General features: G+C 37.0%; 1 protein-coding gene across 1 annotated transcript in view; it reads left to right on the top strand.

The window, feature by feature from the left end:
• The window catches only part of LOC145689447 (thrombin-like enzyme agkihpin-1), a 143,666-nt gene that overhangs the window by 33,937 nt on the left and 90,491 nt on the right, over window positions 1–19,238 (top strand). The window contains exon 2 of the mRNA XM_081763604.1: window positions 10,254–10,333. Within this exon, the coding sequence (XP_081619730.1) occupies window positions 10,254–10,333 (80 nt within the window). The remainder of the gene's footprint in view (window positions 1–10,253; window positions 10,334–19,238) is intronic.

The following is a 19,238-nucleotide window of genomic DNA, read 5'->3' as shown; positions in this document are numbered from 1 at the left end:
TTTTTGAAATTTTTGTTTGAAAATTTTTAGTTCGAAAATTTTTTGTTTGAAAATTTTTGTTTAAAATTTTTTAGTTAAATTTTTTTAGTTCGAAAAAAATTTAGTTTAAAATTTCTTGCACTCTGCGGAACCGTTTCGAAAAGAATCGGAGCAGTTTAGGTAAGAAAAATCTGGCAACACTGTTTCCATTAATGAATCGCTTACTGAGCGTTTAAAAAATCGCTTAAACTCACATCAATGTGTTATAAAAAATCTACAAGCGACAAGGATGCCCCTTCCCCTCTTTCACCATTGTTTAAAAAGGTAAGAAAGCTGGTAATCATCTTATCTGTCAAAGAGAAGGATAATATTTAAGGTAAACTTCAGTAGAATATCATGATACCAAAAAGGTTATTTAAGGAGGTGGTTGAACCCTCCATGGGAACTTTAAGGATAACCATAAAAGTGAACAAAATTCTAAAATCCCGGTCAAGAGTGAATCGCTGTCATATCAGTCTGAATTTCTAGCATGGGGTGTGGTTAAGATCATGTGACTTCTATCCTCCAATCAAAATTGAGGTACCAAAACATACATCTTGCCCGTAAAATGAAACGTATGAGTGAGGAATTTCCATGTAATCTGTTCATCATGTGGTGCGTCTAAAATCATGTGACATCTATCAGGCAATCAGTATCATAGTACCAAAGTACTCATCAAAGAGGATACCCAAATTTCAAAATCCCAGGGTCTAAGATCATGTGACCGCTATCAACCAATCAAATTCAAGGTACCAAACCACTCATCTTACCCATAAAAGGGAACGAATTTTAAAAAAATCCCTGAGACTAAGATCACGTGACCTCTATCACCCAATCAGCATCGTGGTACCAAAGCATTCATCTTAATCGTAAAAGGGAACGAATTTCAAATATCCCAGGGTCTAAGATCACGTGACCTCTGTCAACCAATCATAAACACTCATCTTACCCATAAAAGGGAACAAATTTCAAAATCCCGGGTGAGGTCGGGGTGACTCATGACGTCATACCACGTGACCTGGAAAATTTGAATTTCCCGCGTGGGCGGGGCCTAACATCACGTGACCTCTATCAGCCAATCGGAATCGAGATACCAAAGCACTCATCTTAGCCGTAAAAGGGAACGAATTTCAAAAATCCCGGTCATAAAAGAGAGTGAGGATGAGTCATTCGCGCATAACGGGGGGCCTACTACTTCTGCATTCCTTTCTATTATTCTATCATTTCCTATTAAATTTGCATAATCAGCATACGCCATAACCTGGCAAATACAATTCAGCTCTGGGACCTGATTACTGTCTTTGATTTTCCTTATCGTGTTCTCCAGAACAAAGTAAATAATAATGACGACAACGCATCTCCTTGTTTCAGATCATTCTCAACGTGAAAGCTCGTGAACAAGAATTTCTCTAACCGAAGCTTACTTTGAGATTCCTGTAAATATATCTTAATTAATCTACCTTTTTCGGTATTGCAAATTCTGTAAACATGTTGTACAATGTTTCCCTCCTACCAAAGTCTAAAGTCAATGATTGATGTACCAGGATGTATTCTCTCATTTCTTTTCAAGTATTAGTCGAATGGTAAATATCTGGTCGATAGTTGATCGATTCTACCTAAATCCGTTCTGAAAATCTCCAATAATTTCATCTGCGTATGGAGTCAATCTTGCTAATACAATGTTTAAGAGGATTTATTGGATGTTGACAGAAGAGAAATGCCTCGATAATTATTAAATCTGTTTTGTTGCTTATCTTCTGAACTGGAACAATGATTGATTCTAACGAGTTTGTGTACCTTGCTCTACAATTTTTCCCCTTCAGCTAAAATTAAGTCAACTAGAATTTCGTCTACACCCGGAGATGTGTGTTTAATTTTTTTAAATAGCGACTTATATTTCTGTCTGGTTAGGTCCTGGAATATACGGTTATGCTGCATGCATTTCACTTTCTCCACGCGCATTAGTTTTTGGCTATTTGTTAAGCAAAAGAAATCTTTCCATCGATTTAACATGCTATCTGTATCAGTGAGAACTGTTCCTTTAGGTTTCTTATATATATAAGCACGAAGTTGATAGCTTTCTTAAGTTCGTTGATGCATTTATACATGTCCCGAATGTTTTCGTTTTCACTATTATCAAGTTAATTAATTTTAACTTTCAAAAGTCTCGTTTCTTTGTTCTAAAAGTTTTAGAAGTTCTCTCCCAAGTTACAATGAAATTTTATGTAGTTATTTTGTAACGATTTTGTAGCCAACGCAGTTTCTTCTGTTTTCTCTTCTCTGCTACTTTAGTACATTCCTGGTTGGACCATGGTTTGTTCCTACATATTTCTTTTGCTGAAATTTTAATGTTATCTCTAATTTCAACCAAGTATTTTGAACACTAGTGTACTCCGAACCTTCTAAAACCGAGAATCTATTCGACACTTCAATCTGGCTCCCCTCTCACCTCACTCTCCTCCGCTCCGTTTTCTGATATTGAATATTTCCTTTATTCAACGATATTCTCTCTCTTACTATCACAATCAACTCCTCTGAACGACCGAACATCAGTTGTGCTAGACTGTTCTTTTCTGTCTACTAAAACATGATCAGTTTGAATATGTGTTTTTCCATCTGATGAAGTCCAAGTATATTTATGAATGTCGCGATGTGAGAATTTTGTAATCTTCACGATAAGGTTTCTGGATATTGCACAGTTCACGAGTCTGACGCCGTTGTCACAACCTTCCTTATGCAAACATTTATTCCCTATAATCGGTTTGAAAATACTCTCTGGTCCTACCTTCTCATTAAAACCGCTTAACAGAATTCTCATATGGTATTGCAGGAGATGATCAAATACCCGTTCTATTCTTTCATAAAAACTGTATTTTTTTAATCGCCATCCTTATTTTCTGATGGGACATGTGCATTTAAAACGATAATATTACACAACCGACCGTTAAGAGAAGTAAACAAAATCTATCATTAACAAATTCCAACCTATGCAATTGCTGATATTACGTATTTATTTGTGAACGGAAAGCCCTGTTTCTAGTTGGTAATTTTTAATTTGTTCCCCGTAAAAGAATGTAAAATTTCCCGACTTGACTCCTCCATTTCCTTCTCATCTAACTTCTTGATATCTCAATAGGTCCAACCTCTATTTCTAAACTCATTTTTTACAAATTTTAACGCGCCTGCCCTATTGAGACTTATATTTCATGTTCAACATCTCATGTCGATTTTACTTTGCGGAGTTCGTACCAAGTTATCAGTTCTGATCCGAGGATTCTGCGAACTTATCTGAACAATCTTTTATTACAGGATGAGATTGTTATCCTCCCACCAAATTCTCAAGCTGGATTATCATCCCTTGTCTGTCCGTGACTGCTTACTCGGTATATTCGCAGCTAACCTCTATATCCCAGAGGCCTTCTCCTCGATCCACAACCTGAGGACGCGTTATGCCGTGGTGACAGGAAGACCACATTTTACGGAAATTAAAACAGCTATATTTCAGAAATACAGCAGGTACTGATTATCCGAACACTGCTTTAAAACACACAGGAACAATGAATATGCTTGGATATATGGATGCATCTTAAGACTGTGAAAGCTTTGATGCTGTAAAAATCGTAAATTAGAGACTAGTGTCAGTGTAGTACTACCTAAATGCATCGTACGGTTGTCTATCCGAACTATTCTTGATGTATACATTGTTTCGTTTTATAGCTATATAACTTTATAATATTTTTGTAAGTGATTATACTGTTTACCTGTTCTATGCCAATAGCAACTGTATGAATTTATAATACAAAACTGAAATACACAAGAATGAAATTTAAAAAAAGTTATATTTTGCAGTGCACCTTATGTAAAGGGCGCCTTGTATTCTTCACAGGTTCTGTACTACCAGTCAGTATTTGAATTTATTAAACAAACTGGTATACAGGATAAATAAAACCACTTATCTATAAAGTGATGTTTCGTAGGGCGCCTTATGTAAAGGGCGCACTGTAACTTTCACGGGTTCTTCGCCAACAGTAGCTGTGTGTATTTATTGTACAGAACTGCGCTATACAGAAGAGTAAATAAAATCGTTCATCTTTGATGTGGTCTCGGAAGGGCGTCTAATGTAAAGGGCGCACTGCACCTTTCACGGGTTCTTTACCAATAAAACTGTAAGAATTTATTACTAAATACTTGTACCTTTATTTCTACTGTGATATTTCGGAGGGCGCACCGGGACACGTCCCGGTGTCCCGGTGGGCCAGCACGTGCCTGTATCCGTCAAAGCGTACGTTTTTCAATATATCCGTCAAACCGTACTACCACATTTCTGTTATACTGTAGCAGTGCAAAGATTTAACAATAATTTCCCGGATACAACATTAAATATCAATTTATACAAATAATCAGTAGAGGATTTAGAAAAGTCTTTGGGAGGGGTTTCTCTGATTGTTTCGTTTTTTTTTAAATAGTCCTAATTTTATTTGAGAGGTGCTTGAAGTTTATGAGTACAGTTACAACTAATATTTCGTTTCGTTTATATATTCAGCTATTATCTTCTGGCTACAACCTTGAAGATCATTTTACACTGAGAATCAGTGGCCAATTTAGAAAAGTATTTTAGAAGGGATTTTTCTTACTAATGTTTAGTTTCTCGTAATTTTTATTTGACGGGAGCTTAAAGTTTATGAGTAAAGGCATAACTAATAGATATTTCGCTTGTTTTAGACATTCCGTAACTTTGGGGAACAAGCATCAGTCCGAAAGACCGCCCCCCTAACCTTCGTAAAACCGTCACTGCTGGTAATTAGTAATTATAACGATTTAAAAACAATAAGAAAGGAAGTCGGCTAACTCACAGTACACGCACTATTTTTACATTCATAGATGGAATGAATGAAAGCTTTGTCAGAATGGTCGAATGCTGGGTTGAATCCCGGACTTCCCGATAAAAGCGCAAAAGCTAACCACTGTCATGTTTGTTGTATTTAGCTTAAATATATTTCGTAGTCCTTTTTGGAGGGATGGGTGGGGTGGGGAGTTCCGAAATGATATCTTGAGCCCCTCTTGTTAAAAATTCAGAAAACTTGAGGACTGATGTGAGTAAACCGTGATGTGGCGGGCCGGCGGTATGCGTTTGCGTAGACCGGCACCCACACAAGAGAGTTTTGTAATTTACCAAAATACTTCTTATTAGTCAACCAAAGTTTCTGCAAAACACCAACTATAACTCGAGCGGCAAAGTTATACTGGAAACAGGAACTCAGCTAACAAAACAGTCTGAAGAATCTTAGTATTACACGGTAGCGTTGGCCGTGGCCAAGACTTATCTTCTAATGGAAACAATGGAATCATTATCCTGATTAAGGTTTGATAACCAACAATCCTTTGGGATATCTCTTGAAACAAAACTCGACAAATATGTTCCTTGCAGTAAGCCTGCAGTTTATTGACTCTAAGCAAATTACAAGAACCAGAGCCGGGGCGATAGTGTAAGTACTGTGTCTATTTATAAAAGAGTTTTAACTTACGTGGCGGCGTTCCAATAGGTAGTTAAAAAAATAACTCACTAAAAGTCACTGATAAAAAACAAACTTGACTGTAGCACTTTTCACAATAAAACAAAACTGCACTAGACTGGGAGGGCACGAATCAGTCCTAGTGGGTAGGTAGGTAAGAGGTATACTATTTGATCTACCGGTCTGCGAACAGACATCAAATAGGATAGGCTACCAGAGGTTAGGAACAGGTTAATGTTTGATCTACCGGTCTGCGAACAGACATCAAACAGGGTAGGTGTAAAGGTTACCGTTTGATCTACCGGTCTGCTAAGCAGACATCAAACAAAGTTGGTTACCAGAAGGAATTAAGGTTACCGTTTGATCTACCGGTCTGCGAACAGACATCAAACAAGGAAGGTGTAAGGGTTTACCGTTTGATCTACCGGTCTGCGAACAGACATCAAACAGGGTGTAACTATTTGATTACCCGTGCTTTTTAGGCCAGCTAAGCAATAAACTTAGAGTCTGTCAAAACACACATCAAATAGGGGTGCGACAGAACTTTAGCCGTCAACTTCCTAAGCTTGCCAGCAGTTTCTGGAGCGAGTCCGGGCTAAAGCGAAACTTGCGGAAGTAGATTGCCAAGTTCGGAAGGAGGTAACTTTAGCCGTCAGTTTCCTAAGCAGACCAGCAATTATGGGAGAACCCTGGCTGAACCGTCTTGCTTTCAGAAACAGATTGCCAAGTTACCGTGAGGATTAGGTAGGGTAGTACTTTGACCGTCAGTTTCCTAAGCCGACCAGCAATTATGGGAGAACCCTGGCTGAGCCATCGAGCTTTCGGAAACAGATTGCCAAGTACTGGGTAAACCAAGGTAGTGAGGTAGGTAACCAAGAGATTGAGTAGGCAGGCCTCCGTAGAGGCAGAGAGGTTTGAAGGCAGAGGGATGGACAACTAGAGACTTCTTCGTGATAAGTTCCTGAACTGAGACGTACCTAACGAATTGCGTACTCCTCGTAGTCTGCACGTCTCTGAGGGGTTCAGGAGAGGGACGTTGTCCGACGAGAGAGCCCAAAACATGCGTTTTTAAGGGCCTCGGTCGGTGGTGCAATCGGCACCAATTTACGGTCTGTGTGCAAAAATAGTAACGTGAGCAAACGTTGCACTAGGACCGTAAGGTCAGAGGTTGAGCATGCGTGGAGACCTAAAAAGTACCTAGGGCGGAGCCCGAGGGGGACCAGTATCCTGAAAAGAAAGATTATTGGCTTTGCACACGATTTCGGGTGCAGATGACCTCGGAAGGGTTCCACTCTGAGGGGTGGAGCTACTAGCTATTGGAACGAGCCATGCCATTAACATCTAGATTGGCTAGAACAAGGTGCCTTGGGCGGAGCCAGGCAAAAGATAAGATTTTGTGTGTGCGCATGCGTGTGCGTGTGATGTGTAGTCCTTGAGTTTAGGTGTGTGAGCCCCTTTCTCTGGAAGAATGATATTACATCGAGATATTACAGAGAATTGTACAAATAGTATCTTAAACTATAAACATATACTAAACATAAACGATTTCAAGTAATAAACTTGAAAGGTTTTAAACATAATGAACTCAAGACCCTTCGACAGTTTATCTTACTTGTTTTCGACCAAAGACATACATATATATTTAATGTTTCGAAGAACGAAAAAGAATCTTCTTTCAGAAGCAAAAATGACATTTTAAAGATACACAAACTATATGGGTTTTCTTAACAGTATTCTACCACTAATAATAATAATAATCTAACTTGTTAAAAGACTACATAAATATAGAAAAAAAACGAAGCTTCTGTATCGAACCAGAAGGGGAGAATGTTTATCTTAACTGCTGTTGACCTACAGGTCAGAAAGGGGGAACTCGGTGGCGAGACGTGAAAGCAGACAGGATGTCTGGTTTCCAGGTAGGAAAAAAAAGAACATTCAACACGAATTTGTATTTTAAAAGAAGTAAATGGAATACGAATTCTGTTGCAGGTTTAAAAATGTAAAAAAAATAATATTTATTCGCAAAAAAAATAGTTTGCGAATTTGCGGCCCACTACAGTGATGGTGCTTATATAAAACTGTAGAATTTCAAGAATATACAAAACCAAACTCTCTAGATGTGCAGCCTTTAAGTGTATCATATAAATCTAAGTATTTCTCTTATGTTTTATTTTAATTTTATTTTGTTTCAAAAAGAGGGTATGGAATATTTTGAAGTAAAAATACTACATACAATTTTGCTAGTTATTTGTGTATTTTTTTAAAAAGAAGTGTTTATTTTTAGGGTTGGCTGGTTTACACCAGCTGTTTTTTTAAATAACTGGTTGAAACGAAAAAAAATAAAAAAATGAAAAATGCGAATAACGTGAACTACATGGTGATGTTTCCACATATCAAACCATCTGCATTAGTTTTATTTCATTTTCACCTTTTAATCAAGGTGTCCCAATTCTCGGTTCAATTTTCGGTTGAACAACAACCCATCTTTCATGCGTACCCCAAGTAGCGGTTCGGATGTCACTTTAAGCGAAAGTCTTCTTGATAACCTCGGTATTACGTAAGAATGTTAAGCCTAAACATACGAAACGAAACCAAATTGTATATTTCTGCATGCCTGAATGCCTGTTGTTTGATAAAGAAGCCAAGGTTGCTTAAATATATTGATAGAAATTGGCAAAATTTATCGATTGCCTACGTAGCTTCCAACATTAACTTGGATTGGACTTTCAATGATATCTACATACTAAACTTGTAATTTAATACCTCAGTTTTAGCGTACTAATTATGATACACTGACCTTTAAATTTTACATGCAAAGCAATAACAGGATTTTCCCGTTATTGTTTTACATTTAAAGTAATGACGGGATTTTCCCGATGGTTAGGGCGGGAGTTTCTCAATTTCAGAAATTTACTGACCGGACTTATTTAAGCTTATGGGACCTCTTCCAGTATAATCCCGTTGTTGGATAATAACACCAAGGCGAATCAAACTTATTTCTGTGAATATGTAATATAAATACATAAAGCAAAATATCTAAATCAAAAAACCTGGTTTAAACAAAAAACTGGTTTAAACTTCCCCCTAAAAACGGATTTTTGACATTTTCAACAACAACCATGGTTCTTGCCAATCCTGCTTACTTTTGTATATAGGAGGTTAAAAATATTCTTATTATATACATTGGTTAATCCTTTGGAATTCATAACGTAAATATGTTGAAGAAAAATTGTTTGAAATATCTTTTCGAAATTCATGGTTTATTTTCGAGGTTTTATATTATTATCGGCATCAATCACTAATTAAATGACTTTTTGTGTTATAGAGAAGCGAAACAAAGTCTGCTTTATCAATTTGAAGCAGAATTTTGAAAAAAGCCCAATATTTCCTAAGCAAAAAAGCGAAGCAGAAAGAACCGAGTTTTTTTTTAAAAAAAGCCGTTTTTTCCGAGTCCTTGCATCTCTAGTTATGAGTAGGTGCCAAGTCTAATCACGCGAGGCGAACTCACGAACGTAGATCTTCCTTCCAAGAAATCGATTCTTTAGATTCCATATGCTTACCTAGAGGTAGGGTGGTTGTGATTGCATTGACCATCATCGTCACATATGGCAACCCCTCTGTCAAAGTGTTTTCCGATGCATCCATCTGCACGTTTGTTGTAAGAAAGCATCGCCTTCCATTGTATGCCACAAGCGATACATTAGTGTCACGCGTGCAGCACTTCTATGGAGCGACCATCTGATGTCCCGCAACAGTATTCAAAGCCACTTAGTTGTACTTTCGCTGGCGTCGTCTTGTTATTGTCAACAAAGGCTGTGATTCATACACGACGAATTAACAGATAAGTGCATATTAGTCAACCTTCGGACTAGAAATAAATAATATCCTCTGCAAACATTACAGTCAACTTGCCATCTACAATATCCGTTACATTGAGATCTAAGATCATTATGCCCTTTGTATCAAATGTACACATTTTGATACAAATTTCGGTCTAATCAGAGGAACCCTATACATGAAGTTCTTATATCAATTTCCACCATTGTACGTCAGATACTGCAGTGTAGTCATATATTTTTATTTAGGAATTTGTATACTTTGAAATTGGTGGACACTGGACACTCCTATATGCAGCATTTCGTGTAAGTGCAGAGAGCAGTAATTGTGTATAGTTTTAACGTTAAATACAAACTAATTATTTGCTGAGCAAAACTATATATTTTCATTAAAATTCAACACGTGTTACAGTTTCGCAAACTATATTTATATTCGCCAGCAAATAATTAGTTTATATTTAATTATAACAAAGCAAAGCTTGTACTTATGGGAAATATCACAGTTATAACGTGTATACTACCATATCTATTAAACGGTTAATTTGCAAAAATCTCAAATGAAAGACAGCCTCTAATGGAAAGTAATAATGTTGAACAGTTAAGCTGAGATGGTGAGTTAAAGTGATTGAAAACTTTCATCCTAATTGTCTTTTCTACGTGTTTTCTACAAGACAATGTTTTCTGAGAATATTGGACTTTCTTGTAAAAAAAAAAAAAAAAAAAAAGTTGATTTTACAAAAGAAATTAGAATATATACTACTACTTTCTAAGAAGATATGAATTAAATCAAATTAAGAAATTTTTCTTAACAGTACTATTCGTGCAGTTTACTGAACACTGTAAATGAAGATTTTTAAATAATATTTCTTTTGGTTTTATATTTCAGTACATTCATACCAGGAAGAAGAATTATCATTTTCTGGGTGACGATACAAATACTACCATTTCTTGTTCAAAGTGATAAACGTAAGTCAGCTAACAATTGATAGCTTATTTTCAAAGGGGAATATTTCCACAATTGCTAATTTTACAGTAGAAAGAAATAAAGTTTGACTTAAAAGTGCTTTTGAGAATGTGCCCTTTTGAAAAAAATCCCTTAAACTAAATATGACAACTGTATTGTTATGTTCGCTTTTGAATGAATAATACCTAAGTGAATCAAGAAGATAGATGTCATAGACATGATTAACTTTACATTGTGGTTTCTACCAGAAAAGTCCCCGTTCGCATATATCCCGTTGTATAATCGAGCTCTTCCCAAGATTCAGAAACAGCTGAAAAATGAATTTTATAATTGAAGAAAAAAATTTCTCTTTTGAAAAGAATATTTTAAATTATATTTTGTCTAAACATAATATTAATAGTATTTCTAGTTTCACCAAGGAGAAAATTTCCAGTGAAACTACAACCTCGAAAGGCTATGTTTGTCCGAATAGTTTTTATTTTTTGAAGTAAGGATAGAACATTGGGTCCAACCGTCGTATGTTCTTTGTTTCTTGACCAGACGAATTCTTATCTAATATATTTTTTAAATTTAGGTAAAAGCGATTAGTAAAAGCAATTTTAAAACCAAAATTGAAAAGTGCAACATGCGAAATTTTAACAGTGTAAATGGTTTAATTAATCACTTGTTCGTGTGAGAACGACCTAAGGACAAATAGGTGATTTATTATATACTTACTTCATAAATTTGCCACTTTTAACTTTTTGATTTCTGCGCTTATTCCTTTCCAAAAAACTGACAATTTTATTCATATTAATTTTCGTGACTGTGAACTTTGTCAACTCCCAAACTCCTTAAATTTTCTTTGCATACACTCGCAAGAAAGTTTGAATTTAACACTGATGTCCTGCTTGCTTGTGTTGCGTTCACCATTGTTCCTTCGAAGACGAGATCATTTTTCGTTAATACTTAAATATTGAGCTAGAAATAACGAGATAGGGCTCCTGTGGGTGGGGAACACCTGAGCTCTGTACAAAAAAGAAAGATCACAGTAGAGGAAAAAGAAAGTTGTATGGCAGTTTCTGTGAGAAAAGTGATGAAATATAAATACCACACACACAAATTAATTAGTTATCCTTCTCCTCGTAGAAATTATGGCACAGCACTCCACTCCTACAACAGTAGTATCAATTATTAATACATATGATTGGCACTCAATATTGTTTTAAATAGGATTTTACTCCTTACTTTGTAATGTCAATTTTAGCGAAAGGAAAGTACTGTTATATACTTTTCAAATTTCTATTTCTTCTTTGGAGTTTGGACACTTTTCGCAACATCCAACTTTGTTTTGGGTACTCGATTCTCGATCACGGATTCGGGTACCCGATTCTCGGTTCCGGATCCAGGTATCTGATTCCCAGTTCTGGAGCCGAGTACACGATTCTCGGTTCCGGATCCAGGCACCTGATCCTCACTCGATCTGAAACTGAGTAATCCTATTCGAAATTTTGTGGCCATTCCTACTGCACTTCCCGCTCAAGAAAATTCTGGATCCGCCCCTAGGCTAACGTTGTGCTGCAAAGATTTGAGCAGCACAATGGTGAATTTCAATATATGCTTAACAGAAATGAGCACCTTCTTGATGTCATTGAATACCATATCTAAGCTCATTGACTCCTATCAACGGAATTTACAGGAATTTAAGCCACGTCTGTGTAGATGTAGTGCACTAAGGCCTCATTGTTTCCATTCCAAACTACATTCCTGGTGTCCTGTGAGGTAAAGGTGGATCGAGGCAAAACATTCGAAAACATTGTGGATTGTGTCATTTATGTCAAGTCACCAATCCACCAAACTGTTACTTAAATGGGCCACTAAACCCAGTCATACCACAGAAAAGTGGAATCTTCCTTTGTCTGGACTTCTGTGGGCCCCTCGTAAGAGGAAAAGGTGGTTTTCAATACATTTTAGTATTTCTGGACGCTATTTCTAAGCTTGTAGGATTGCATCCTTGTAAGCTAACCACCACGGAGATTGCCATACAAAAAATAATGACTTCTTAAAACTCTGTCTGAATGCAGAGATAGTGCTTACTGGCCGTGGGTCACAGTTCAAATCGGAGCTCCAGGAAGAAGAGATGAAGAAATTAGGCCTTAAACACATCATTAGTACGGCCGATTACCCACAAGGTGAAATGGCGGAGACAGCTGTCAAAAGCACTGTTCGTGTCTTACGGAAACCCTGCCATGACAACCTAAGAACATGCCCAGAACATATTACGGAAACCCTGCCATGACAACCTAAGAACATGCCCAGAACATATAAGTAAATTTGAACGCTGTTTGAACACGGCCAAACATCTAACTACTAACTTATCACCGTATGAAGTACATTTGGGTGTATTACAGACGAGAGAGGTCGCTAAAATTCTTCGATGTACCGGAAGTTGAAAGATCAGCTAGTGTACAATATTACGTAGACCTAGCTAGAAGAAATTAAAGAAAAAGAGCCAAAGCCACGAAAGAGTATTTCGACAAACATCACTACACTCTACAGTACGAGATTGGAGACATCGTACTTGTGCACGTCATTCTCAAATCAGATGCACTGATCAAGGGTGTCCAAAAAACTCATGGTTCACTACACTGGTCCCTGGCAGGTATGCAACAAGACCGACATGAACGTATACAAACTATAATATTTGGAAACACGAAAAGAAGTCATAAAGAGAAATGCATTCCACTTGAAGAAATATTATCTTGGAGAATCAGACGAAGACAAGATAGGAGTAGAGGAGCAAGAAACTGCTCGAGAGGAAGTGTAAATATCGCAAGTTAATTGTGTAAAATGTAATATCATCACACACAGTATATATCCTAACATGTATGCAACTTTTATGTTTATTCTTTATGTAATTTCAACGTCGTAGTATTTGTATTTTCTGAGTAAAATTGTTATAGAGTTTGCAAAGTAATTTGTGTGACCATATTAAAGTAGAACAAACATATATGTATAGTTGTATTATTTAAAAAACGATACATAGTTATAGAACATTATAAAAAGATTAATGTAATATGTTAAACGGTACTAAACTTTGAGAAAAAAAGAATAAGAAAAGAAATCGTAGATATGAATGTATACATAGGTATATTATAGTATCAAAGTAGAAAGTGTATTACGTAGATACGAAATTATATATTATCTACATCACCCTGTGCAAGGTGGTGTAATGTTTCTAAAATATTTGCACTAAACCCCCACAGATATATATAAAGGATAGAATACAAGTTTTAAATACCAATGATAATGATAATGATGAACTGTAATCCCTTGACATCCTTTATAAGTTACTGCGATCATGATTTTTGGAACATCTCGTATAATGTTTATGTAGCATAATGTCGGTGACAATATGTAATCCATAGATAGGAAGAAAAAATAATCGAGGAAAATTAAAAATCATAGATTTTCTATAGATCATTTGCCCTTTGAAACACGAAAGTGCTATATCAGCTTTCTTTCATTCAGTGAAGAATAATAAATAAGAATTTTCGTAAATAACAGAGCGTAGGAAGTGTTTGTATCGCAAGGAAAAGTGATTTATCCAACTGAACATGTCTTCGTGTTTCTTCTTTCGAATGGTGAGTACTGTATTTTTTTTCCAAAGTGAAAAGTGATATCGAATAAAATGTTTTATGCTATACAATGTTCGTAGCTAATTGAATTAAATAATTTAGATGTGTTTATTTTCTCATCCTATCCTTGTCTTTCGTGTTGCTACTTGAGAGAAATATTTAAGAGATGGGCTGTATATATCACATCCTATTTTTCTTGCTTTCGTATTTACTTCTTTTCGAGGTAAATATTATGAAAAATGAAGCCGCTTATAGAGATAATGTTCAAAGTCCATTTATGCGTTGTAAGTATTCTGTTCCGTATGAGTTTTTCGTTTGTTTTTTTTTCGTTTAAATGTCTTCGCTCAAACAGCGAAAAGAAGCTAATTATGTTTATGCTAAGTTTCATCTAAGCTCTCATAATAGGGTTTCATATCTCATCCACAGAAATCTCTTGTATTTTATGACTATCACGACCCGGTAATTAACTCTATAGACATTAGAATTGATCGTTAGAGGTATAGAAACTGGTACTCCAATTTGACGATTTGCATAAAACACAACCACTTTCTGTCCTTTTTCAAAACAATTTTGGTTATGTTTTGGATCGTAATATTTCTTTTGTTTCTCATAACTTGCGCCGAAATTATCTTTCACAATTACTCTAATTCTATTTAGGTCTTCCCGGTCGATACATAATGTTGGAGTCAAGGCAATTGCAATACCAGAGACCTTTTTTGGTTCACACCTGTGTAATAAGAAAAAACTCGAATGCTTGGTTTCCAGCCTGGTTGAAAAGTCTCAAAAGTTATGTATGGAATCAACTTCGGCCATTGCTTTTCATTTTCCTGTACAAAAATTTAAGGAAATGTTTTTAAAGTCTGTGGAATGTTTCCACTATACTCCAAGTTTTGTAATTGTATGCAGGGTGGAACTTAAATTCAAAGTTGTAGAACTTTGTCAAATTCTTTAGTCTCTAGGCGCTATGTACAGGGTGTCTGTTTAAATATATGTATGAAAAATAGTGTAGGAAAATTAGAGTTGGAGACATTAAAAAATTAGAAAGCAAATTTTCATTTTAACACATTCTATGGACTCCCCTGATACTTCACAGAAAAATCTCCAAATATCCCACCTGAAATGACATCATTAATATGGTGTCCACGCAGGTACGACTACTTATGCTTATGCGGTTACCGTTTAAAATTATTTCGGTTAATATCGTTTTTATGTGTTACCACCATTTTAAAATATGGCGGGTATTATCTTAAAAATTAATTTATTCCGTTTCGTTTTATTTGATTCAAATCAGATTCCTATGAAACTATCACATACATACATATGTAATACTTTTAGTATTTTAAAGTATTGTTGATATTGCTAATTTACTTGGCTTTGAAATAGTAAAAAGTCTGAATTTTACATTATGATATTATCAAAAAAATATTATTTAAAATAGTAAATATTAAAAATTTTACTGTTATAAAATTACACATATTTAAAATTTTCTTTAACAACATAAAACATATGTTTAATCAAAATTTAGAAACCATTTACTGCATTACAAATTACATACTCTAGCTCTCTAGAATTACCTTTTAACTGTTTCATTCGTTAATGTTTCGAGCCGTTTAGAAGATGATTTTGAAGTTTCTTCAATATGATCCAAGGATGTTATAAATAGAGGATCTGCCCATATGTATCTTCATCCTATTAAAACGGTGAAGCCAAAAAACAACCGAGCATCGGCACGTCTGATTGGCTACTCTCGTTTCTGCCATTGTCTGATTGGCTACTTTCGTTTCCGCCATGATTGTTGGCTCAAAACATTGCGATCCTATTGGGCAGAGTGGGCAGTGTAGAGGTAGCGAAACTGCAACGTATGGCTGTAACGTATAGCTTTTGTTGCACGGGCAGATCCTCTATTTTATTAGATCCTTGATATGATCACAAATACAATCTTCGTCTTCTAATGAATTTCATACTAGTTTATTTGTGCAGGATTCTCCCGCACATTCTCCACACACTAATGTACATTGGGGTCCTCCTTTTCGGCACTCACAGTTTGTGGAACATTAGGATCGAGTTTTCTACTATATCCACATTTACGTGCACGCGTGGAGGGCAAGCCCGCGGCCGTCGGGCCTAATTTGAAGGACAGACACCGTCAAATAAGGCCTACTGCTCTTAGTTCTTCATTCTGACTCTTAGTTCTCGTGCACGTAGTGCACTGTCAAGATCTGTTCCCCGACCTTGGAGCTTTGGTGTGTAACCCATATTTTCTAAGGGAGTGGGATACACCCACTGCGCGACAGAACCGAAGTTCTACTTACCAGTTACCTACTGGTGGAGGCGAACTGCTAGCTAGCCAGTCCTTCCATGCTCTGCAGGCAAGGTATCAGGGCAAGCTCTTGTACCGTCCATGGTTACCGTTACCCAGATTCCTGGGATTGGCTCCCATGAGCTACCGAATACCATGGAATAACCACAGCACAGGAGAGTCCAACTCAATCCGGCAGCCTCAGGCAATGCCCGAGGGGGCTTGTTGATTCCCGGCCCTGCCTACCTCTAACGTGCAACTGGCAACTGTCTTCGCGTAGGTACCACGCACACGTCGAGACACACCCGTATCTCATCCCGGATCCAATGGTACGTGTTAAATCACCATTTGAGTTTGGTGCCAGTCCATATCCTACACAGTTCCCCCCTTTCACTGAGATCAGAAATCCTTACCCAGATATCTGGGATAGCCATTTTTCCAGTCGCCGTTCAGTCCCCCGCAGCTAAGAATCTGACACTCCTCTCCCGGTAGGATCGTCCAAGCAATACGGGACTTCCTCCAATTATGACAGAGGTACAACGTACATTACCAGAGCCAATGATGGATGTTGACTATCTATTCAAGACAGACATTATCATTTGGGAGCCGTTCTCTCCTGGTAGGATCACCTAAGCAATTCGGGGCTGCCTATCTTTTACGTGTTTAAGTACCACATACAAGTCATAGTAAAACTAGATTCCGAACCCAATATAACGTCTAGGTCACCATTGGGAGGGACCACCACACCCTCTTTCGGTAGAGTCGTTCAAGGAATAAGGAACTTCTAATTACGTTAGAGGTACACCGTACATTGCCTGACGCAATGCCTGATGTCGACTGTCTACCTTTAAAGACAATGGTCATTTGGGAGATGCGACTCCTATGGTAGGGTCGTAGGCCCTGCAGCAAATAAAGTCAACAAAGCCTGGAACGAAAGGTCCCGCTTCCTCACCGCTCCTAAGGTACGAGTGTGCGTTAGGATACTAGGTATTCCATCTTGGACTCAAAAGCACGCACGTAACGCCCTTTGAAGGCAGTACCTACATAATCCTGCAGGTGGGCTATTGGATCAGACCTCTGGGCATACAAACTACTCACTCTTTCATACGTGTTGGGAGACCACGTATACTTCTCTTTCAGACCCATGTGTACGGCTTAGTTACCCATTTCGCAGGACAGTCAAAGCCTCATCTCCGCCTTTAGGGACGGCAGCAGAAGCTACCTACCTCACTGAGAACGTGATGAGGTCACACACACTCTTCCAGATCCAATGGCAAGAGTTAGTAGCCTATTTCAGAGGATAACCTAACCCTCACCTCCGCTGGTAGGTTGTATTCCGGCTTGATGGAACAATCTATAAGGAAAAGAGGCCCGCGATGCTGGACATTCGAGATAGATATTTGTTTCCAATCACCACTCAAACCTGTCTCACCCTCAAAGCATCCAGCCCGCTACATGGCATGCGGTAACAGGTGTGTAAAGAGCGGGTCCATCCCCCATTCTCAGCACGGGCTTGGGACAGGCTACGGTGAGGATTAGACGGTGCGTGCACAAAGTGAACCAAGAACAATGGAATACATGTTGTGTTTCAACATTTGTGAATTTACAGTAACATTTAATTACTCATCGACTTAAAATATCACGAGAGCACACTCAACACTATCATAATATAAAAAAGCCTGTTCAAATTTATGTACAATGATTTTTATCGTCATCGCTTGCTTGCCATATTGATGATGTCATGTTATGCCACTCCCCATTTCTATTTTGGGCAGATTTGTATGAAGTTACAGACGCACAAAATAATTATTAAAATGCCAGTAGCTTTCCAAAAGTTTTCGTCTTTAAAAGTATTTGAATATGTTAGCGTAATCTAAGTGCTAAAGATAATGCACTCCATACTTAAAAATTGCGGTACCACGTAATAAATATATTGATTGCAATCATATGAATCATGTACCTATAACTTTGTACCAGAACGACGTTCTTATCTCAGTTTTGTGATGAGATATTGAATAAGCATAAAGTAACGTATTTGCATGGCCGCCATATTGATGACGTCATTTCAGGTAGTTGCTCATGTACTATTTTTGACGAATCTCTCAGGAGTTTCAACGATTTTTGAAAAAAAAAAAAGTGTCAAAATTTTATTTTCCAAACGTTTATCCGCCTTTAATTGTAAAAATATTCTCACATGTTTAGCGTAATCTAATTGCTAAAAATTCAAAACCTTGCGCTACAGAAACTGTACTAGTTTGCTTAATTGCTAAGATGCACAAATAATATTGCTATCTTTATAAAGGTGAGACTCCGCTCTATAACGTTTACTTCGAGGTATTCTTTCATATATCTTAGTTTCATAGTAATCGACTTTAAAACAAATAAAATGAAACAGAGAAAATAAGTTTTTAAGATAACCGCCATTTTTAAAAATGGCTTCAACACGGAAGAACGATACTAGTTGAAATCACTTATGCAATGATTTATCTTTAATTTGCCACCAGAACAGAATTTGTATCTCGGTTCTGTGATGAGATATTACAGCATAAGCATAAGTAGTCGTACTTGAGTGGACATCATATTGATGACGTCATTTCAGGTGATTTTGGGGATTTTTTTCTTTTGTAGAGTATCAGGGGGTCCATAGACTGGTTAAATTGAAAATTTGCTTTCCAATATTTTTTCCCGTTTCGAGGCATTTCAGACTTATTTTTTTCTATACTAAAAGCTCCATATTGAGGGATGATTTAATGTATGAGAAATTATGTCAGTTCTTATTTTATCGACAACCTTTGTAACGCAGAAACGTGTTGACATTTCGACTGCGCCAAATATGTATTTAAACTTTTTTGTCCGACAGATATATTTCCTAATAAGTCGAATTGCCACTCAGTAGAAATAGTTGAAGTAGGATGATGTAATAATAGACCAGATAGCTTAGTTGATAGCTCTTTAAGTTTCTGGCAGAGACTGCACCCTCTTATTTTGTGT

Source organism: Thermobia domestica, chromosome 7, assembly GCF_964235325.1.
Source record: "Thermobia domestica chromosome 7, izTheDome1.hap1.1, whole genome shotgun sequence".
NCBI classification, from domain to species: Eukaryota; Metazoa; Arthropoda; class Insecta; order Zygentoma; family Lepismatidae; genus Thermobia; species Thermobia domestica.
This window is presented reverse-complemented; position numbering and strand designations above follow the sequence as displayed.